This window comes from Nyctereutes procyonoides, unplaced genomic scaffold, assembly GCF_905146905.1.
Source record: "Nyctereutes procyonoides isolate TBG_1078 unplaced genomic scaffold, NYPRO_anot_genome, whole genome shotgun sequence".
Taxonomy (NCBI): domain Eukaryota; kingdom Metazoa; phylum Chordata; class Mammalia; order Carnivora; family Canidae; genus Nyctereutes; species Nyctereutes procyonoides.
The window spans coordinates 10777298-10801378 of NW_026575031.1; the positions used below are offsets into that span (position 1 = coordinate 10777298).

Sequence of the window (24081 nt, forward strand, 5' to 3'; positions counted from 1 at the left end):
GTGCTTTATTTCTCCTAAAAATTTTTTCTTGAGGAAAAGCTTATTTTAAATCTTAACTAGCATGTATAGTTCTTTTGGAGAGTTCAGCACTTTTAGCCTTTGTCTAGCCAAAGAGATGTAAGAGAAATCAACAGAGTTCCTAAGTATTAGGTATTGATTAGAGAGAATAAGTAGAGAAAAATTTTGAAACTGATTATGAGTAATTTAGATTTGATGTGCAAGTTAGTGGAGAAACTGGAAAGATATTTTGCTAGATTTTTGTGTTAGGAGTTAATGTGGTCATGATAGCAGGCTTGACCACGTAATTTTTAATTCAATGTGAAGGTAAATAGAAAAGGAAAGCTAGGATTTGGGTGAGCATAAATGAGTCATTTTATAGAAGTAAATGAAGAATGATCAAAATTTAGATAGTCTGTTGATGAAGAAGTAGTAGAATTAGTTGTGTTTCAGTTGAAGGAAAAAGACTACCTTTTTTTAAGATGCTAAGACAATACCTTGAAATGTGTAGACTGATATGCTATTAAAAGAAAATGAGGCATATCTAGAGTATTTTTTGCTCTTTGCCTCCCCAGAGTTAACTTTAGGTTAAAAGAAACACTCCAGCTAATAAGATGTGGAATCACAAGGTATGAACATTTGTGTTTCATTTTAATTCATTTTAAATGCATTGAAAAATTTTGGGGGTAGTCATTAGAAGCTTTTTAAAAAAGCGTTTTGTCACTTAACACAAATAGAACTGTTTTTTGATCATTTATTTAAGAAATATATTTACACATATCTTAGATTGAGTGATCCTCACCTTTTTATCCTTTTAATGAGAAAACAGGGTTTGATAATCAAAAATGTCAAGTCTTCATTGACTGCTAATTTATTAGCTAAATAATATTTATGTCTGAAACATATTCCACAGATACTAAGGCATTCATTTTATAAAATAAAAATCTTTGTTAAAGTTTAAAGGATAAGGATCTATGTGAATAGAATATATGTATTTTTAAAAATAATTAGATTCTAAACTTCCATTTGCTAATTCTTAAAAGGAGTATATATCTATTTCACTTAACAGAAAGTTGGCAACTGCAGAACTCAGAACACTGGTTCTCAAACTTGAGCTTGCATTGGAATCACCTAAAAGGCTTATTAAAATATGGATTGCTGAACTCCTCTCTTATTCATCGTCTTCTGAGTTTCTGAATTACCACAAGTGGAGCTGGAGAATTTGCATTTCTAACTAGCTAGAACTTTGTATTTCTAACTAGTTATTTATCTGCATTTCTAACCCAGGTGATGCTGATACTACTTGCTGGTCCAGGGGACCATACCTGAGAACCAGTGGCTTTGAAAGTTCTATCCCAGATTGCTATGCCACACACAGGAATGTATGATAAATATAAAATTCCACATATGAATGAGTGCTTCCATAAATGTTTTTGGTGGTCATGGATACATAAAATTATCATATGAAATTTCTTTTAACATTTTGGTTCATTCAGTATGTGCTTTTTATTTTAAGGATGAAACACTAGTACACTGTAGTCTAAATGAGCTAGAAGATGCAGCACTTACTTTTCCAGTCCTTTTCCAAGATGTCATTTATCAGGTAATTAAAAAAATTTTTAACTTGATTTTTGGCCTGTTAGATAATGTTCTGAACCAAGAAATCTTTCATAATTTTGTGTGTGTAAAGTTTAATGTGTTTTTTCCTAATTGATTTCATCAATATATCAATGATTTATTAACACAAAGTAGCATCATGCAAAATAATTACATAAAACATTAATGTTCCCAAAAATCTCAAGTTTTTTAACCCAGTGATCTCTGCTAGTTTCATAATCTGTTTGCCAGCAGGTGGAGGCAGGAGCACTGACATCATAGATCCCCAAGAAGAACTTGCCAGGTTAACACCTGGTGTTTTGTTTTTTTGTGTTTTTTTTTTTCCTCCCAAAATCCAATTAGTATAAAGAAAACTCATTCCTTGTTGGTCATTTTTATATCCTTTTGTAGTAATATGGTCTGTAGATGGCAGTTTATGCATCTACTTTATATGAATCATAGAATTCCAGGATACTCTTCCAGTTACTGCTTTAAAAATCTGGGTAAAAGCATTTCTCCCTCATCTGTGTTGATGGACAGGTAACCATGCGAAATGCAAATATCATTTACATTTCACTGTGAATTATTTGTGTTGGCTGTAGTGTTTCTTCACATCTGATATTTTCCTGTCATAAAATTTGAATTAATTCATATGAATACGCTTTGAAAATTGCAAAGTGCCTTTCTGTGATGGTGGTTGTTACTTAATCAGCTTTACCTTCATACATACCAGTTGCTGAAGGATTGAGAAAGGGTCAAAAAGTTTGTTCTTTGTCAAGAGGAAGCAAACCTAAGGATTAAATAAAGCCACAGAACAATTACTTTGTGAATGGTGAACAGGTGTTCATGGTTGTTTGTGTGCTTAATAGGCAGTTAGAATGTGGGTATAGTTTTCTTGGCACATGATAGTTACTATCTTTTCAGAATCATAAAATTTCAGAGTTAAATAGAAGTTTGTGGTTCAGGATCTGCTTTACCTACTTTACTTTCTAATGAGTCATAAGAGGATTTACTTTAGCAATTATTGTCAGTTCTGGTTTAACATAGATAGGCATTATAGGCACGCTATTATGTGAGTACTATATTCATTTCCCTTCTATGAAAGCTGATTTTAGTTCTGGTTTTTGATTAGAGAATGAGCAAAATACACATAAAAATAAAGGATTTTAAGATTTTTACATTTCTTTTTTAACTGGATATTATTTGATTTAAGGTAATCATTTTTTCTTAAGAAGACTTTTTTTTGCCAAATAGGTTGTTCTTATTTAGTTCACATCAAGGACAGGAGTCTTGTGGCAAATATAAATAATATAGCAATGTCTTAGTTCTCTTTAGCTTGATAACCTTGTTTTTTGTTGAAAAATTGCATTCAGGCTTTGAATTTAGAAAGGAAAGTTGTTACTTGAAAAATACTAAATTATTTTTGGATGACTTCTTAAGTTTTCAGATTTGAAATTTATTTCTTGGAAATAGTTTTGGTTTGTTTATGTCATTTTTGATAGTGAAATAAGAAACTTGGAAAGTAGATGAGTTTGATTGTTCCCTTTCGTGAGCATTTCTTTTTATTGTGACCATAAAATTGAATTTTTTTCTTACTGCTTCCACCATTTCTGCCTTAATTCTCTTCTTTTTTTAAATAAAGTTCTTATTATTTTTATGTGGATCTGGATAGTTGTCTTATTTTGAATAAAAGTCTTCTGGCGGTGCATACGACTAATACTTATAAAAACCATATATGTACTGCGTCTACTGTGGAATTCAAAGAACTCTTTTTCTTATATATTCTGAGTTATATTTTCTGAAACTAAAAAATAAATGATCTAGCCTAAATTAGGAGCAGTGTGAGCAGGAAGTTTGAATCTTATAAGTTAAGAGATGATTGCATTTTAATATTGCGATTTATTAGTTTACTCCATCATGTACAGAGTTTAGTCTCCCTTCAGTAAATTTTTGAGGATGTCCATAGTTAATATTGGGTATATTCCCTTGGATTTCTGGTTTTGGCATAGCCATTCTGTCTGCTTTTTTAAAAATAACTTTGAAGAAATCTTGGGTTAGGGATCCCCTAGTTTTCAGACCAGCAAGCTCCCTTTAAACAGGGAATGATGTCTTTTAAACTTTCAGTGGTGTTGTCTCCATCTACTGGCAAAGAAGAAATATACACAAGGGTCTGAGATGATCTAAGAGATTTTGGAGAAACCACATTATTAGGTAAGATGTAACTTACATATTTAACCACTGCAATATAATGTGGCCCACTTAAAGGTAGAAACCTGTAAAATACTGTATATACTCTTAAAAAATTATTTAGGTAAAATTCACAACATAAACCATTTTTAAGTGAACAGTTCCATAGCACTTATCTATATACTCTTGAATATGTCAGTTGCATAGCATTTATGTATATACTCTTAAAAATAAACTGATAATATTAAGGTAGGATCAAATTCTTCATCTGAATCAAAACCAAATAAAGTGTCCTCTTGGGACTTATTTTACTTTTGGTTTCTTTTTGTGGTAAGTTTGTTATGGTTGAACTATATCTAATTTTAATTCTACTTGTTATTTTTCTTTCTTTCAAAACAGTTTAAAGTGTAAATTGTTTTACATATGTTTCAGAAATTCTCTATATCAGGGGTTGGCAAACTTTTTCCTGAAAAGGGCCAGTTTTTAGTATTTTAGGTTCTGCAGTCTATGTTCCCAATACTTTTTCTGACATTGTAGCGTGAAAGTAGTCATAGACAATATGTACATAATCAAATAAGCATGGCTGTGTCCCAGTAAAACTTTACATACAAAACTACGTGACGGTTTATATTTGGCCCATAAGCCATAGTTTGCTGACCCTTGGTCTAATAGTTATGAGAGTATATACAGTAAATTTACATATTCAAATTCTAAGTGGAAGTAAGTAATCAAATATCAAAATTTTTATTAATATATAGAGATTTAAAACTAGATCCACTATAATCTGATTGTGGGCTTTCTTAGTTATTTTAGATGAAAGTTGAAGGGAAATTTAAGGGGACCACTTTAAAGATTGCCTGACTTCGTGGTATATACTCTCCTTTTGATTGATAAGTAGGACTCAGCTTACTTAATGCAGGTCTCAGAATTATTGAGCAGGTCAATTATTCAAGCCTCAATTTAGTACATTGAGTGTATTTGAATTCCATTTCTCTGGGGGATAAAAAATCCTAAAAGATCCAACTCAAATTAAAATTTGATACATGTTACTACTGACACATATGGATAGATTGTAGTTTGTGAAGATGGAGAGAAAAAGTCATTCAAAAGAACTGAGTTTTTAAAGTGAGGGTGTGGGACTCACAAAGGCAAAAGTATATGGATTTTTGTTTGAATGGGTCTTTTTTTCCCTTTAAATTGGTTGTTTTTCCATAAATTATTTTACAGCTAGTTATTGGGAAAACATATTTATTCATAGAATGATGCAAATGCATTTGATATCTGGAAAAACAAGTGCATGATCAGTACCAATGCACATACTTAATCTTTATATTTAGCTTATTTGACACATTGTCAGGAAATCCATCTCGTGGTGTTACTCAGTTAAGAGGTCTCCACTGTATTTAGTTTCTGTTCCTGCAGATCCACCAATTCAAGACTCTAGGTCATCTCACTCCCTCTTCCATCCAGAAGATGACTTCTATCCACAAGCAGGACTGAATCAAAAGACAGATTTTTCACTTAGCTCTTGAGCTGAACCACCTCCTCAATGACCTTCCTCTATCTCCATCAAGAACTGGAGCTCAGTTTTTTGAAGATGTAATAGAGCTACTCAGCCCAAACGTGGCTAATTGAAGACAAAAAGAAGATGCCTCATATGTTTCACCACAGTGCAGCCAAACGTAACTGTGCTGTCCAACTCCTCATTCTGTAAAGTATGACAGGGGCATCTGATTTTTGACTCTGTTCACCAATAAGACTTTAGCCAGTCAGTGGCTTTCTGAAGATCAGTAAAATCATCAAACTTTGGGTCAGCTGTCCAGAAATCAGATTGTGGTAAGCACTCAAGGAGAGATAGGATCTTTAGGGAGCTACTTGCTAAAGGATGCTTTGTTTTATTAGTAGAGGTTGCTTTTATGGGGAAAATTGGGGGAGAGGTGGGTGGGAAACCCCATGTTTAGCAAAGCTCCACCTCTTCCCCATTACTATAGTTTGTTTGTTTTCTGGGAACCTTACAGCCTAGGATAATTTTCACAAGCATCTCAGATATTTTGTACTATAGAACAAGAGGCATAGAGGGTCAGTGGTTTCTTTCTCCTCTCTAGTCTTTCTTGGAAAAGTGAGGATTATTTTTGCTTCATGAAGAAAAAAGCAATCATGTAATTGAAGAGTTTTATAATAAATATCTAAGTTTCTCTTCTTTCAGTCTCTGACTTAGATATTAACCAAGAGGCATTTTGTTTTGACCTTCATAAAGCATAATTTTTGTTGTATAAAAGTATAAAGTAATGTGTATAATTGTGCCTTAAATATAACATTTGGAGTCATGGACACTTAGTATTTGATGATTAATATTTTAGCTGGTAGGGAACAATATTTTGATAATTGTAGGTTAATATAAAAGTAATTTTAAAGGAACTTTCCTAGCCTTATTAGTAAGTTTAGTTAGACATTGATACTATTTTTTTCATTGTAATTATTCATTATTCTTAAGATTAAAAAAAGAGCTGAGACCTATAGTTACCTACTTCTCAAAGGTGATAAAATGTATTTCATGAGGAATTCTTTGTATTTTTTGTAAATGGATCTTAAAATTAGAGGCAGTTCATTTTTTAAATGCATGGAAAATTCTTGTTCAGCTAAAAACGTTCTGCAAATTTAGGAGAGGTGACAGATGATTACTAAGCATATTAAATTGTTTAGTCAGTTTAGAATTTTTTAAAGCAGCATATTTTTGTTTTACTAAAGTGACTTTTTTTGCTTTTAAAATGACTGAATTAAAAAAAATAAAATGGCTGAATTTTATTTAAATATATTTTACGTATATACAAAATACATATGCACATGTTTAAATAATATATATATAAACCATATATATATATAATGGCCCATTTTTACTTGAAAATTATGCTTCATTGCCAACTTATCTATATGAATACCATAAGCTTCACTTTATCCCATGTAGACTCTAAAGGAAAATTCCTTTTCAAATTTATTTCTATATAGTTTAATGCTTTGCGGAATCTTTTAGTTTGGTGATTTTTGGTTTTACTTTTTTTTTCTTTTGATATTTTAGTATTTACCTACTCATTTCCAGATTGATCTGCCTACAAATACTATCCCCAGCAGCCATCTACTTCTTGTTAGAACTGTGTTAAAGCAAAAGATGACTATAATTTCAGCCAGTGGGTTATGAAGTTGAGGTCCGCAGGTCCTACCTGAGCGTCTCTCTTTCTCTGAAGAGGATTTAGGTTCTATCTCTGTGCTCTAGTATTGATGCTAAGAAAATGATAACTAAGTTAAATAGTTAAGCTATCAACTGATGCAATTCATGATTTAAAAGTATAGACTGCAGCTATATAGTTTTCTCTTTGAGTTGAGGTAGCCAGTTCTGCCCCATAGAATCGTACTCATTCCAACTATTCTCCTTATGACTAATTACTTGTAAATAATAAGGTGGATGGTAATAATAGGTGTTGACAATCTCAGTGAGGTGGGCACTATTCTAGATGCTTTATATATATTAACTTATTTAATCCTCACAACAACCCCATGAGGTAGGTACTATTATTTTACTCATTTTATAAATGAGGAGACTGAGGTATACAGAAGGGTTAACAAATTGGCAGAGTCACTTGTACACCTATGGTATCTACTAATGGTAAGATTTTTCAGTTATTTGTAGCATCTCATTCTTCACATTCCCCAGTTTTGTTGGTTTTTTCCTACTGCTTTAAAGTCTTACTGCTAATTCAGTAAATGGCATTTACCAGTCATCATCTTATTTAAAGATGCCATATTCTTTAAGTAGGGAAGTCCCATTGAATTGACTTTTTTTTTTTTTTAAACCCATATCAATCAGTATGGGGCACCTGGCTGGCTCAGTTGGTGGAGCATGCCACTCTTGATCTTGGGGTCATGAGTTTGAGTTCCATGTTCGGCGTAGAGATTATTTTTTTTTTAATTAAAAATTAAAACCTTTAAAAAATTTAAAAACCTTTATCAATATAGCAATAAATTCAAAGGTTATAATAGAAAAACTATTAACAGATATTTCTTTTTGAATATGTTAAGGTTATATTATCTGTGCTTAAAACCATTTAGAAATGTTTTTCCTTAGGGGTACCTTAGGTGGCTTAGTAGATTAAGCATCTGGTTAGGTGTCTGACTCTTGGTTTTGGTTCAGGTCATGATCCCAGGGTCGTGGGATCAAGTCTGATGTCAAACTCTGCACTCAGCAGAGTCAGCTTGAGATTTTCTCTCTCTCTCTCCCTCTCTCTCTCTCTCTACCCCCGCCCTTCCCCGCCCTTGCACTCTCACTCTCTCAAATAAAATAAATAATATTTTTTAAAGACATTTTTCCTTAAAAGATTTACATGTAATAAATTTTTTTTCTTACTTCCCCACAAAGTAATGCTTCTTCCTTTTCTCCTCATCTTCCTCCTCTTCTTCTGTTTTTTTCTTTTTTGTGGTCATGCTGTTAAAGTTATCTGTGAAATTAGATAAGACTTGGTAAACTATGGCAGCCCCGGTGGCGCAGGAGTTTAGCGCCGCCTGCAGCCCAGAGCATGATCCTGGAATCCTGGGATCGAGTCCCATGTCAGGCTCCCTGCATGGAGCCTGCTTCTCCCTCTGCCTGTGTCTCTGCGCCTCTCTCTCTCTCTCTCTCTCTCTCTCTCTCTCTCTCTCTGCATCCCTATGAATAAATAAATAAAATCTTTAAAAAAAAAGACTTGGTAAACTAATAGAAATTATTCAGTTTATATAGCTTGACATTACATACTTAGTCATGAATTTGAATTTAGACAGACTATCACAAAATATTTATAATCAATTTTTAACTAGCTTTTTATTTGGTGACTTTACGTCTTTAAATCTAGTTTTGTTAACCATTTATGGCCTGGTTGGACTATGTGTATACACCAGTTATATGATGTCCTTATTGTCTTAATAGCAAAGAAAGTACATGCTATCAGGTATTGTTCATATGAAGGAATGTTGATGTACTGTTAATGTAATGTTTTCCATTATATATATATATATTCATTATATTTCTTTTTTTTTAATTTTTATTTATTTATGATAGTTACACACACAGAGAGAGAGAGAGAGAGGCAGAGACATAGGCAGAGGGAGAAGCAGGCTCCATGCACCAGGAGCCCGATGTGGGATTCGATCCTGGGTCTCCAGGATCGCGCCCTGGGCCAAAGGCAGGCGCCAAACCGCTGCGCCACCCAGGGATCCCATATTCATTATATTTCTATATAAAATTTAAATTTTAGTAAAATCAGTTCACAAGATTAGTTCCATTATCACAATTTTGCAGGTATTATTCTAGTAGGTTTTGTTTTTAAAAGTTTTGTATTTTTAACATTCATAAATCCCTATCTTTGGGGATGCCTGGGTGGCTCAGCGGTTGAACATCTACCTTCGGTTCAGGGCGTGATCCCAAGTGCTGGGATCAAGTCCCACATCGCGCTCCCTGCATGGAGCCTGCTTCTCCCTCCGCCTATGTCTCTGCCTCTCTCTCTCTCTCTCTCTCTCTCTCTTTCATGAATAAATAAATCTTTTAAAAAAATCACTATCTTTTGGTAGTAGTCCTTTTTAAGACATATCTTTGGGTATGGTATATTTATATAATTGTTTCTTTATAGCATTCTGCATTATTTTTAAACTTTTGGCTTTTTTTCAGAATGTGTATTGTTTTAGTGGTAGAAGATTAAAACTTTGTAAAGAGTTGTTAGGAGAAGGATGGTTAGTGAAATAAGTAGAGAAAGAATGTGGAAAATAGGAAATAGGCAGCCCAGGACAGGAATCTTTGTGATGAGAAAGTTAGAAGATAAATGTAGTTAAGAGCATCTGTGGAATAGATTTGGAAGCATTTTGGAATGGCATGCTTCTGCATTTGTACATATCTGTATTTCTTTGACCTCACACAATAAGTGATTGTTGTCTCTTTGTATTATATATATCTTACTCACAATTTTCTGTTTCCAACTAGATAGTACTTAGTGTTTGACTTTTATATATTTCTGCTTTAATATATCCATCCAAATGATTTAGACCCTCCTGGCCTTGTGTCTCTTAATTTTTCTTTCTGAGATTTTGCCTTTGCAGCACATAGCAGAACTTCTACCCTTGCCCATTGTTACCTTGTACCTTTCTATGTTCTTTTTTTTTTTTTTTCACTAACAACTTTAGTTTCTGTGTATATATTTTAATCCTGTTCAAATGCTGAATCTGTTTTGAGGCTAGAACTTTTATAGCTAACAATTATTCTGTTTTTATGGTAAGGAAACAGTCTAGCAATATACTCCCCCATCTTCACTGCCACCTTTCATCCCCTGTAAACAAGTACATTTTGAAAGTAATGTCAAATTTTAAGATGTATTTTTATATTAAGAATAGTCAAAGTAGTAGAATGTATAGTGAAGTTATACTTCTGACTTAATTTGGAAGTCATGTAAAAGAGGTTGGAAATGTCATCTTTGTATAGTGTTCCACTTGCTATGCTTGGATAATACTGTTTATGTAGAAGTATTTCTCTAAAATGGAAGTATGTTAGGGTTCAGAGGAAACAAATCCCAATTAGAGACCTTACTTAGCCTAATTATAATATGGAACAAGTGATAACAGGGATATTGAGAACAAATGAAATAATTTACACAAACACAAAAATAAAGTATTTTGGTTATTAAATGCATGTAAATGATAAACTTTCTTAGAAACAAACAAAAGGCTCTGATGGTTCGTAGTTTATCATCCTTGAGATGAGGTCATTGGAAAAAAGTGTTGACTAAATTGATGGATGTGTGTGTGTTTTTTTTTTTTTAATCATCACCAATCTATTTTTGAAAAGACCCGTAGTTAATAAAAAATGTTATTTCTGGGCAGCCCCGGTGGCGCAGTGGTTTAGCGCTGCCTGCAGCCCAGGTCGTGATCCTGGAGACCCTGGATCGAGTCCCATGTCAGGCTCTCTGCATGGAGCCTGCTTCTCCCTCTGCCTGTGTCTCTGCTACTCTCTCTCTCTTTGCATCTCTATGAATAAAAAAAAAAAAATCTTTAAAAAAATCTGTGTTACTTGAGTTGGCCACAAGGATGGATGAAAAATGTTAAAATTAATTAGAAGAGCAGCTCTAGTTAAATTTCTTGTGCCTCATCCTAAATGATAGTGATTGAATACCAAGGATTTGGTAATTTTTATTTGCTCTAGAGGTAGGAGCATATGGCATTAGTTTGTTTTTGATTAGTCAGGATTAAAATAAAGTGCCTAATAGGATTAAAAACAAGTATATTTTATTATTTTAGCCTAGAGGTAGGGGTAGAATTGATATTATTAACCTGTAACAATTGTTCAAAATTTGTCTTCTACAAGTGGTTAGTATTTAAGGAAACAAGTGGTTAGTGTTTAAGGAAACTCAGTAATTGACCTTGTATAGTCACACTGGTTTGCCTCTCTCTGTTTGGTCTATACTGCTTAATTTTGGATAGTTCTATTTGATTTACTCAACTGTGTTGTTTTTTTTTAATCAAGTATTTGCTGTATATTTGGCATTTTCTTATGCCTGCGGACTTTGGAAACTATAAAGATTGGTAGTACATGGTTGCTACTTCCTAGAATCCTTTGCATGATTTCCCTATTTTTCCCTAAAACATTCCCAGAGCAAGATTTTTATCATGAGGGCATTTTTGTGTGGATGTTATGTTGATGACAGCCTGGGTGACTCAACAGTTGAGCATCTGCCTTTGGCTCAGGGCATGATCTGCAGTCCCAGGATCAAGTCCCTCATTGGTCTCCCTACAAGGAGCCTGCTTCTCCCTCTGCCTCTGTCTCTGCCTCTCTCTGTGTTTCTCATGAATAAATAAATAAAATATTTAAAAAAATTTTTTTTTCATGAAGCGTAGGTTTTGAATTTGTTGTCACTAGTGGGTTTTTTTTTAAAATCTGAATCCAGTGAATGTGGCACATAGGTCTTCTGTAAATATTTGTTGTTCATGGTGTTTGAAGTTAATCACTTTTGAGTGTAAAGTATAAATTTTTCTTTTTTTTTTTTAATTTTGTCACAAAAAGAATAGTATTTAAAATCTTTTATAGGGCAGCCCTGGTGGCGCAGCGGTTTGGTGCCGCCTGCAGCCTTGGGTGTGATCTTGGAGACTCAGGATCAAGTCCCACATCAGGCTCCCCTGCATGGAGCCTGCTTCTCCCTCTCCCTGTGTCTCTGCCTCTCTCTCTCTGTGTCTATGAATAAATAAATAAATAAAATCTTTAAAAAAATAAAATAAAAAAATAAAAATAAAATCTTTTATAAATCTTTTAACTGTTGTGGCTTAGAATTCTGTGCTTTTTGAATTCTGGAGTGTATTATAAGAGCTACATTAAATATAGGCAAAAAGAACACAGAAATAAGAAAATAATATTTATAAGGCAGTTCTTTGGGTACTATAGTTTTTTCTGATGTTGTCAGTAGGTTTTGATAACTGGTGTGTTTGACTATTGTATTTTTAATATCAAGTAGACCAGTAGTGCTAATTTAGATGCCATGTCTGAGTCAGTAAATGTTGAAGAAGATTGAATTCTGAAAAATTCCAGTTATTTAAACCCACCAATCCAGACATCTCTTTCTTGAACATTATTTATCTTAATAATAGAGATTTAAAATAAAAGTATTCAAAAAATAAAATAAATAAAATAAAGTATTCTTAGCAGGTGATTGTTGAGAAGAAATTCTGAGTATTAGAGGAAGGTCATTGAGACAGGTCAGCTAGAGGTGGACACACAGCCTGCCTAATTATTGGATGGATGCTACCTGGCTGGAAGATGGAGCTGATTGGTGGATCAAAATCTCAAAGGGAAACCTTCCATTTTTAGTTGAAATGTTTATTAAAATTATACTGTATGCTGCCATTTAAATATAAAAGTGACATCACCAATGATGATTATTACCCTACCAAAAGATTGTTTTAAGTGATTTTTTGTATATGAAATCTATTTGGTTGAGTGGTACTTAGTATACTTTTCTATTACTTTAAAATATGAACTTCTTAATTATAATATATCCAAAGTTAGAACACAACATGTCTTATAAATACGTTGTTTCTACTTTATGTGTTTATTTAGTGAAGCCTATCTTTGTTATTTCTTTAGGTTTATGTGAGATTAAGACCATTCTTCAGGGAATTCCTGGAACGAATGTCTCAGATGTATGAGGTAAACATGCTTAAGCTAATTACATAAGTATTTTTATTTTATTCAATATAGTACCCATATTTAGATCATGTATAATGATTACTTCTTTTCCCCTGAATTTGTAGATCATTCTTTTTACTGCTTCTAAGAAGGTGTATGCAGACAAGTTACTGAACATACTAGACCCTAAAAAGCAACTGGTCAGGTAAATTTAATTAAGAAATAGTGGAAATGTCTGTCACACTGATCTATGAAATTACTATGATTCTATTTAATTTTGATGGCCATTTTCAGTTGGCTGCATATATAGAGATTGGTTGTGTTGAATGGTGAAATGAATTTTTGTAAGCCCCCAAACTCTTTAAGAGTTCCTAATGATTTAACTTCAGACAGACGTTCTTTAAAGGATACAAGGATCAAATGTATTTATTCACTCACAATTATATTTGTATCCTCACTTCTTTTGGGACTTGGGGGAGATTGGGGGTATGTGGAATTTTTCACTGTGTGCATGATATTTTCACTTCCTGTCTCTGAAATAATGCATGTTATGTCACTTTTTTTAATGGCATAGAGAAATAAAGGTTAATTTTAACAGAAAGGATAAATTAAACTCTTTTGCTTTTTTCAAGAGCAAATTTGTCCTCCATGGAAAGAAAACATTACATGAATCTAATTGGAAATTGCAGTTGGTTTAGTCACTCAAGTTATCCTGATCTGGACTCAGTTCCTTGTGTGTGTCCTGAGCCAGCAGATGCAGTGTGTTCCTGGTTAGGTGGGAGTGCCTTGGGTAATTTTAAAACAGTTTGAAAATAAGTTCCATTATTTCTGTCAACTGAAGTGAGATATTAAGACTGCCAGCAGTCTTGATGCATCCTTTAAGATGCCAGAGTTAATCTTGGATTTTTTTGACCAAGAGCTATGAGAGATGCCAGAAAAGGCTCATAAAAAAAACTTTAATAGCTGGGAATTCATTTTCTTGAATACTTTCTTCCATATTTTTTAGTGGAAAATCCTAGTTTCTACTGTTACAATAGTACCTTTGTTATTGAGTATTTGCAGTTATGCTGAGACTTTTTCTGATGTCTTGCTTAGCAGATTTTCTTTCTTGTAAATAGAACTTTGATTTTTTTTAACCTAAAGGATCAAAATTTGTCCTTGTCACTTTCCATTTTAATCTTCCATATAAATAAGCATCAGACACAAAAATGAAAATGGTATTCTATTCATGAAAGTATAATACATGCTAATTTTACCTAACTTTAAAAAAGTACACAAATGATTTTGTTTTGATGACTTCATTCATTCTGAAGATTTCTATTTAGCACCTCCAGTGTTCCATGAACAGTGGTGATCAATACATGCCTTTCTCTTTTAGAGCTTTCATTTTACCAGGGAGCAAGTCATAGTTATGGAATTATGATGTTACAAATTAACACCCCTCTTTTAAACTAGTTTTATAAAATCTACACATTTGGAAGTTTAAATTTGTTTTATGTAGTTGCATTTGAATAATTTAAAACAGGAGAAACTTTTTGAATGATATATTGAATTCATTAGTGCTAAAGGGAATTATGTTGAAGACAAGGTAGACTCAGAAATTCTATAATCTCTGAATCTCATGAGTCCAAATGCAAATCTGATGACTGGCAAAAGTAGTTTCTTTCTAAAACTGAAATACCTACTACAGATCCTCACTCTCCTGAATAAGTGGGAGGAGTTTTAGTGTAATTTAATTGAAGTAATCCTTAGTATCCACATACATATTCATTTGTTTCCTGTCTTGGGTGAGTTTGCTGCTATTGGGGAAGAAACATTAGTAGTAACTTGCATGTACACACTGCATTTGCCTCTCCAGTTTCCGCATACATAAATGTTTATACAAATAAAAAAATGGAATCTTTTATAGGCCCAACCAGGTCTTAAATTCTTTTGTCTGGTCTTATCTTTTCAAAGTAGGGTGGTCTTTAAACCATACAGAAGTAGATGATCACTTAATTAAAAGTCTTCTTTATAAAAGGGAGGAAGAGAACTATTTTTACTACATTTTGTCTGGTTGGAAAACTGTCATCACCACTGGCACTGATATTTTTAAGGTTGAGTTTTGTTGTTTTGTTGTTTTAGAGCTATGGCACATTTTGTTGGTAGAAAATGCCCTTTTCTTGAAATTTCATAATTAAAACTACAGGTATAAGTAGGCCCTAGCTGCTGAAAAACTGTTTAGTGGGATTAAGACACAAGGAAGCCAGACTACCAAATTATTAATGTATGCAAAGGGAATATTTCAAGGTGATCTATATTAATGATTAGTAATATTCACAAACTAACATTTTGAGTGCTAAATGAGATGATATAATATGACAGTATATAAGTATTATTATTATAAAGCCTTTAATAGCTTTTTAAAAATGATATAACATTTTTCAGTTAAGTATCATTGGTGTAAAACATCAGTTTACATTTGTAATAAATCTGAATTCATCATTTCATTTCAAATGATCATATACACACTCACTAAATTAAAAGATGGGTTTGGGAAAAGTTGAAATGATGGAATGTTTTGGCCTCCACATCTTTTCTCAAAACTATAAGGGAAACTAAAAACATTTTTTAAAAATGCCAACACAGAAACATTCCTTCTTATATTTTCTATTCTGGCATGTACAGGGATAGGGAGGCTGTGTGGTCTTCTGGTTAGAGCAAAGGACTGGGAGCCAGGAGGATCCTGGGTTCCAATGCGGGGCTAACCACTGACTTACTGTGTGACCTTGGGCAAGTCACTTGACCTCCTTGTGCCTCAGTCAACCATCTGGAAAATTGGTTAAAAAGCAGGACCTCGCTGACAACCAGATGCTGCATCTGAACTGAGCTTTCCTGGGTAAATAAATTACAAAAACAATTTACAGAGTTTTTAATCCCTCTTTATAATTTAATATAACATTTTGGGATAAGCCAAAGTTCTTAAAGGCATGGTAATATTTGGTTGTAAGGTTTCAATAATTGCTAACATTTTTTAAAGTAAAACTGTAGCCCAAAGCTTAGGCTCACATTGGTATTTGAATTTCCTTTGTGAGAGAAAATAATAAGGCTTAAACTCTAAAGCCTATGGTATGTCTGTATGTTTCAATATATGTTGTACTTTTTAGAGTTTTTTTTTTTTAAGTTAATTTGTTTTTATTTTTATGTTTAGGCATCGGCTTTTTCGTGAACATTGTGTTTGTGTACAAGGAAACTATATAAAGGACTTAAATATCCTTGGAAGAGATCTTTCAAAGACTATAATAATTGACAACTCACCACAAGCCTTTGCATATCAGGTAGGATGAAAGGGTTGCTAAACAAATTTCAGATTGGGAAATTACATATAATGAGAACAAATGCTGCCAAACAGTATATGATGGGTGAACAGAATTTTCATTGGTGAAATTTCCCTGTTAAGTGTTATCTTTAAAATTAGAAAGGCCAAATCTCTGTATTTCTTGTGGAAAGTTTTCTTTTAAATGAAGTACAACACAGATAAAAAAATCTGAGTAATAAGTCTGAATAAGAAGGGACTATAAGGGCAGCTCGGCTGGCTCAGTGGTTTAGTGCCACCTTTAGCCCAGGGCATGATCCTGGAGACCCGGGATTGAGTCCCACGTCAGGCTCCCTGCATGGAGCCTGCTTCTCCCTCTGCCTTTGTCTCCCTCTCTCTCTCTGTGTCTCTCATGAATAAATAAATAAAATCTTAAAAAAGAGAGAGAGAAGAGTATAAAATATACATATTTGGGATGCCCACGTGGCTCAGCAGTTGAGCGCCTGCCTTCAGCCCAGGTAGTGATCCTGGAGTCCTGGGATCAAGTCCCACATCGGGCTCCCTGCATGGAGCCTGCTTCTCTCTCTGCCTGTGTCTCTGCTTCTATCTGTGTCTTTCATGAATAAATAAATAAAATATTTTATATATATATATATATAATCTTTTATATATATATATACACACACACATACACACAATCAATTCATAGCATTCCTAGCAGTTGTTAAATAATTATTTGTAAACATGTTTGAGAATTATAAATAGCTTACCCATGTTTTAGTCTGTTTGCTTTGTCTCTCATGAATAAATAAATAAAATCTTTAATATATATATATATACACATACACACACACATAATTCATAGCATTCCTAGCAGTTGTTAAATAATTATTTGTAAACATGTTTGAGAATTATAAATAGCTTACCCATGTTTTAGTCTGTTTGCTTTGACATTCTGAAATAATTTCTTAGACTGTTTTGTCAGTATGTTTATACCGTGTCAGTGTTTCTTTGAAATATAACTTGGACTAGAAATGAGCCATCCTTGCAAGATATGTTTTACATTATGAATAATGTTCATGTGATAGGTCTGAGATTTCCTTCACAATAAGTCAGTGCAGATTAGGGATGGTGGAAATTGGATTGAGTGTGTATATAAAACAAGTTAAAAGATGTAAAAGGGGAAAACTGCATATGGTATTGACCTATGTTCAATTTAGGTCATTGCTCACATTTTGAAATATGTTTTTAAGAATTTCATATTGGTTTCTGGATAAAATCATTTCAGTTATCTTCCATCTTAAACTTAGTATTCTGCATAAATGTTAAAGACAACCTAGAGGTTATTTACTATAAAACAAGTATGTTTTGCATTCTTGTTTCTAGACTCCTCCTTCAGTGAAATACCATTGCATCTGTTTGTTACATTCCTGCTGTTTCAGGTTATCCTACTATTTGTTGGGAATAAAACAATGAATGTGATACCGTCCCTGTATAAAAGGACAGGCTTTCTAGTAGTGTTCTGTTTAGATTGGCAGTACGCCTTAATTCACAGCACCTTTCACTTACTGATAGTAGCTATTTCTTATTTATTTTTATTTTTTTAAATATCTTTTTTAAATTTTTATTTATTTATGATAGTCACAGAGAGAGAGAGAGAGGCAGAGACACAGGCAGAGGGAGAAGCAGGCTCCATGTGCTGGGAGCCCGACGTGGGATTCGATCCCGAGTCTCCAGGATCGCGCCCTGGGCCAAAGGCAGGCGCCAAACCGCTGCGCCACCCAGGGATCCCAGTAGCTATTTCTTGAATCAATCAAGTAATATTTGTAGTTACATTAATGCAAAACTTGTTTCAGTGAATCTTTCTTGTTTAGTTTCATATATACTAAGAAGACACATTATGCTAAAAAACCAGTTAGGCTTTGATGTATTCCTTAACATCTGTCTCTTGCCCCGTTGAGTTGTTGGAATATGACAAGCATAAACTTTGATGGCATTCCTTTTCAGAGGAACTTACATAGATCAGTGTCTCTTAAGTATCTGTTATTTCTCTTTTAAGCTTTTACAAAGTAGGCAAAATGTAAATTGGATTTAATTACTTATTTATTGTTTTAGCTATCTAATGGAATCCCTATAGAAAGCTGGTTTATGGATAAAAATGACAATGAACTCCTAAAATTGATTCCATTTCTGGAGAAGCTTGTAGAACTGGTAAGTATATCTTAATTTTCTTTTTCTGTTTTGCTTTTATTGCCTCAACTCTATTGAAATAAACCTTTCTAATTGCTTTATTTTGTGTGCACTGACATTTTAAGTGAACATGCTGTGAAATTAGGGCAAAAGTTGAAAAGGATTATAAGTATTTTTCTAACCTTGTAAATTACATCAAAATCATGCTTATCGGTATTTAAAAATACCATAGATTGAATGTTTTTATTTGACTGGGCTTCTTACACATCAATAACTAGTAGTATTAAACTGATTTCACTTTCCTTTCATAGTTCAGATCTAGAATTTATGCTTATGCTACTGAAACTTTATTCTGGGGTGATTTTTTTCCTAATATACGAAGTAGAGTTCAGTGGCTTAACACTTTTACCTGTCTTTTGGTTTTACCTCTTAGTTGCATAATTGTTTTTTACAGATTTAAAATTTGAATGACAGGTTTCTTTAAATTGAATTCTAAGTTATCACCTTCCATATAGTATCTTTATATTTGGCAAACAATATTAACGTATGTTGTAAAAATAAATAGTGGTATATTTTCTCTGCAAAGGAATGTTCACAATGCTACGAGGATCATATTTTTGAAATTACATGGTTTTTAAAAATGTCTTTTTCTCCACACAGAATGAAGATGTTCGACCTCACATCAGAGACAGATTTCGCTTGCATGATTTGCTGCCCCCAGATTAAGTACAAAGACTTGTCAAATCACTGAAGGGGGAGAGAATGCAGGACCCTTTTGGACTAAGACAAAAACATTGCCATTACTGTTGAAATTTTGCATTTTTGTACCCCGTCTTGCTTTTCTTATCTTTGGTGCCCAATAATAATCAAGGGTTACAGAAAGAGACTTTATCTCAGATTGAATACATACAGTAGGTAGGCTAAAACAGAAGAGTCTTTAGAACTAGTGCAACTCCAGTGAAATTTTTTTATGTACAGGACATCTGCAGTTTATAAAGAATTCTGTTTCTGCCACCAGCAGTTTGACCTGTAGTCACACAGGATTTTATGATAATAACAGAGATGAAAATGGACTTTTATTTTCTCTCTGTTTGGTGCTCTAAGTGGGTTTGTAGCCACTTTTCTGTTACTTTAAGATTCTCATTTCAACAGGAATGGCCAGTAAAAGTTGTTTTATTTTTTCCTGTTAAGGTTTATAACCTTTTTACATTTTTGACCTGTATTAGATTAGATTTTCATTATGCATTCCTTTTAGTTGAGGCGCTTCATAGTTTTCTGGAAATAGTTGATTTTTAGTTTTTTATTATACATTTGAATGGCCGTTTTCCTGCTTTGTCTGCCTGCATATTGTATATTTGTTTAAAAATATTCTCTACTTTTAGTCCATGTAAGTTTCATTTAGAAAGACATGCATTTATATTTTGTTTCTGTAATATTCTACTGTAGGTGAAATCTTTAAAAAAAAATCAAAGGACTGGGTAGATAAGAATATATGAATGACTAATATTCAAAAGATTTAAACCATTGTGATGGCATGTGTTCCCAAATGGTAATATCTTGCAATGGCACACAGATTTAATGGATAAAGGTATACCTCAGACTTCACTGTGCTCACCAATCTTTGAGGAGAATGAGTTTGGTCACCTGTTGGGCTTGATTTGGTTACTGCTGCCTTTGGTTTTCTCCAGGAATGAAGTATTCAGCACAGTGACTCAGTATTTTTAGTTATTTTGCATGGGCTGGTAGTACCTCTGTTATGCTCTTGGTTACAATCAATTTAAAACTCTGTGTAACAGTCTTGGTACCTTACAGTAGCTATGCATAATCCTGTGGCACAGTAAACTCCCAAGCCACCAATGCAGTTAATATGCTCTCATAGTGGTTTTCTATGCTATATGAAAATAGTCTTCAAGCCTTGGTTCTCTAATGCAGCTACCACAAGAGGTTGATATTTTTATAGTGGCGTGTAATCTCCTTTTCGGGAGGCTTTTTATGGAAGGTAGAATTTGTAAAAGTTAGTATGCTTTGCCTCTCGACTGCATTAACATGCCACAGGCTCAGACTGTTTTTGTGTAAAGGATGTCAAAGAACGGCACTTTTTCTAAAGAGAAGTTTGATATTTTGTATGCTTGTTAAGAAAGTACAGTATTGGAAATTAAAGGTGGACAACTGATAATTGAGGAGTATGTCACTTAATTTTTTATGTATATTACCTGTTTACTTGTACAACTTATTGTACAAATTACATGCAGCTTCATTTTCAAATGAATCCTTAAAATAAGGAAATCTTTTTAGGAAAACATTTAATTTTTGTATTTTTGATTTTAAAGGCATGAGTTATGTCAATTTTCAGTGTATTAATGAAGATTTTAACTTTTCATCAGGTTGAGTGTTTTCTTACTATATTATCTGTTGTGTATGTAGTTAGCATATTGTGTCACTGAACTGTTTAAAAAAATCTAGCATGTAGAGCAAGCCTGTTTTGTGGAAAATCCTTATTCATTAAAAAAAATAATCATGGCAGATTTTCTGCAAAAAAAAAAAAAAGCAAAAGCATTTGCAATTCAGAATACTGTTTTTTTTTTAATTATTATTATTTGTTTTGGTTGTTTTTGTTTTAATTTAAAGAAAGGTATTTTGCTTGCAGGAAAAAATTCTCCAGATTCATTTTAATGAGAATCTTTGAAATGTATTTATCTTTAGGGCATCTGGGCATCTTTATGCTGTTTGTCTCCTGTCTTTCTTGAAATAAAATGTACATACGTTACCTTTACATACGCTCTTGCTCAAAATTGTGAACCTAGTTACATTTCTCCTTGCTCCCTTTTTTGCTCAAACCGTAAAACCCAAAACCTATACAAGATCTAAGCTTTCAGCGTGCATTATAATTGCTGAAAGCTTTTCTGATTAAGTAAACACAGTCTCAAAGGGCTTTCCCATAACTCAAAGGGAAATGTAAGCACCTGTAGTGTTGTGCCTTGGGCACTTTAAATAAACACCAACTTTTAATCATCTTTTATTAATGGTAAAGCTGTTTTCAGTCCTATGCTAGGAGAGTTCTTTAAGTCAGCCACCAAGGAATCTAGCATAACAAGAAATAAAGAGAAATTTCATATGGACTGAGAAAATTTCTTGAGAACAATTTGGTTTTCTTCATTACTTGATTTGGGTCATTTTAAATTTGCTAAGAGAATTATCCAGTTTCCTTCCACTTTAGTATGTTTTACCTTCTCATTATCCCTTTTCTTTAACTCTTGGTAAATGTTATCTTAAACACTTCCATTTAGTTAAGTGGAGGTGTATATTTTGTGAATTGAGATGTGCCCAACCCCTTCAATTCACACAGGAAACATGAACTCTTTAAAAACTGACTGTAGGAGATGCAGGAGAGATGGATACATGATAAGACACAGCAAAAGTGACCTATATACATATTACATATCTGAAGTACATATTATAATTGTGGTATTTCCAGTGATAAATGTCTGGCTTTTAAGACATTCTTTTAAATATTTGTATTGTTGTTAGGATGTTTAAATCAGTTGTGTTTTTAAATTCTGTGTAATATATGTAGCCCTAATCAGATTTATATCATCATATTTCTCTTTGAGTCTTAAAAGAGTTGATAACAATTTGAAACCATAATTGTTTTATATTAGCTAGTATGTATATTTATTTACCCAATGGCTTTATCTTGTTTCCCAAAATTGGGAGGGGGGGTTGTTGAAAGCATTGTAACTTCTATAAATGGCTATTTTCTTGTACCTGTCAGTGAAAATGGATGTGTACATTGTTTTTTTATATTTCTCTGGTTTTTCTGGTTTGTTTGGTTGTTGTTGTTTGTTTTGTTTTTGTTTTTGTTTTTAGTGTTAAACATAGAATGGTTTTTAAAAAGTTACCTTTGGCCAATGACTTCTTCAGCTAGATATTACTTTCATTCAACCTTCTAAAGAAGTTTGTTTTGTTCAGTCAACTTGCCTGAAAACAGAGACTTCATCTCATCAAAGAAGAAAGCATTTCATTATTCCTACAAATCTTTACAACGAGCACAGAATTCTTCATAAGGACCAGATCTCTTCCACTTCTTGTGTCAATCACATAAAGCTGAAATGTAAAGGACACTGAAGCCTTCATTTAATTGTACTAACATAATGGTGTTATATACCACATCATTAGCTAGTTAAGGTTTTCTGAACTGACTTCTCTTTGTCTTCCTAGGTATTTATTTGTTATCTCTTTTAATCTTGTGTATCTAAATTAACTTAGTTATAGTTACCCACTGAATAACTATGCCAAGCAACTAGGAAAGAATGTTTATTTTATTTCCCCTTATAGGGGAAGAGTGGACTGGGAACAAAAATGTATGGGCCAAAAGGCCTTAGGTTGTCATTCATTCACTTTCTTATTCCTCTCATGAGCTATATTTGAGTATAGTATTTTTTCAGTGCTGATATGCTTGATTATGTCATTACTTTTCATATCTTCCCAAGGTGAAAAGCCTGCTAGGAACCTGTATAAAAACACATTTAAAAATTTCAGATTAAGAACCACAAAACTCAGTATCTTATATTTAAATGCCACTTAAATTATTATTGGAATCCAACTCTCACTCACTAGGATACATTTTTATAAAATGTTTCGCTGTATCTTGAATTGAAATTACTTGCCCAGAGGCAAGAGTTCAGAGATATAATGTGTTTTGAGAAATTTTTTAAAGGGGATAAGAGAGCAGCAAGTTTATACTTACTTTTTGGTTTTTATATTAGTTAGTATTTTTAAATACATCAGAGCTTCCCAAACCTGACTGTTAGAGTTACTCTGAAGAGCTTAAAAAATAGATTCCTGAGGCCTAGCCCCTGCAGAATTATCTCAATGGACCTAGAGTGGGGCCTCAGAGTTCTGTGTTTTTTTAAAAGCTCTCCAAGTGATTCTAATAGCCAGCTTTGGGAAATCACTGTTTTAAATAATGTGACAGTGGTTTGAGAGTAGGCAACTAATACCAGGCATCTCTCTGTGGTAGGTTTGTGGGGTTTTGGTTTTTGGTTTTTTGTTTTTTAACTGGGACCAGATTTCACAGAACTTATTCAAGATACATGGAGGAATAATAAAGAAGATTGAGGCTACTGCTCATTATCATTCTCGTCTCATACTTTTTAAGAGTTTGCATTTCTAGCACTTGGAATAGTTGATCATATATACAGCTGAAGGACATCCCTGAATGAGACCATTATATATATTAACTGTAAAATATTTCACTATTTTTTTATTTTATAAATCTTTGTAGAAATAAGCAATGAAATACTACTTTCATCTTTTGAAATGGGATTTTTCAAGGCAGTGTCCTTTTGGCATTAAGGTAGGGGGGAGTTAATATTCTCTCTGCCTTTTTCCATGTGAATCAATATAAAAGTCATGGATATTTAAAAATCTCAGTTTAATTTCTACATATTTACTATGCAGTATAGCCGTGAACAAGTAATGTAGACTTAGTTTTCTCATCTTCAAATGCCCTGATCACCCTACCTCACAGGGTTGTTGTGGGGATAAATAAAACTTTTATGGAAGCACTTTTCTTTGATGATATTTTATCAGCCATTACAAACAGTATCTAACAGCTTATATTTGTATA

The 24081-nt window shown here is 33.2% G+C and overlaps 1 protein-coding gene across 5 annotated transcripts in view; it reads left to right on the forward strand.

The window, feature by feature from the left end:
* Positions 1 to 22350, forward strand: part of CTDSPL2 (CTD small phosphatase like 2) — an 86233-nt gene extending 63883 nt beyond the window's left edge. For all 5 annotated transcript variants that reach the window (XM_055316811.1, XM_055316808.1, XM_055316807.1 and 2 more), the window contains 6 exons: positions 1514 to 1600; positions 12926 to 12988; positions 13093 to 13172; positions 16158 to 16284; positions 18378 to 18473; positions 19113 to 22350. In XM_055316811.1, the coding sequence (XP_055172786.1) occupies positions 1514 to 1600; positions 12926 to 12988; positions 13093 to 13172; positions 16158 to 16284; positions 18378 to 18473; positions 19113 to 19178 (519 nt within the window). In that variant the 3' untranslated portion in view covers positions 19179 to 22350. The remainder of the gene's footprint in view (positions 1 to 1513; positions 1601 to 12925; positions 12989 to 13092; positions 13173 to 16157; positions 16285 to 18377; positions 18474 to 19112) is intronic.
* The last annotated feature ends 1731 nt before the right edge of the window (positions 22351 to 24081 follow it).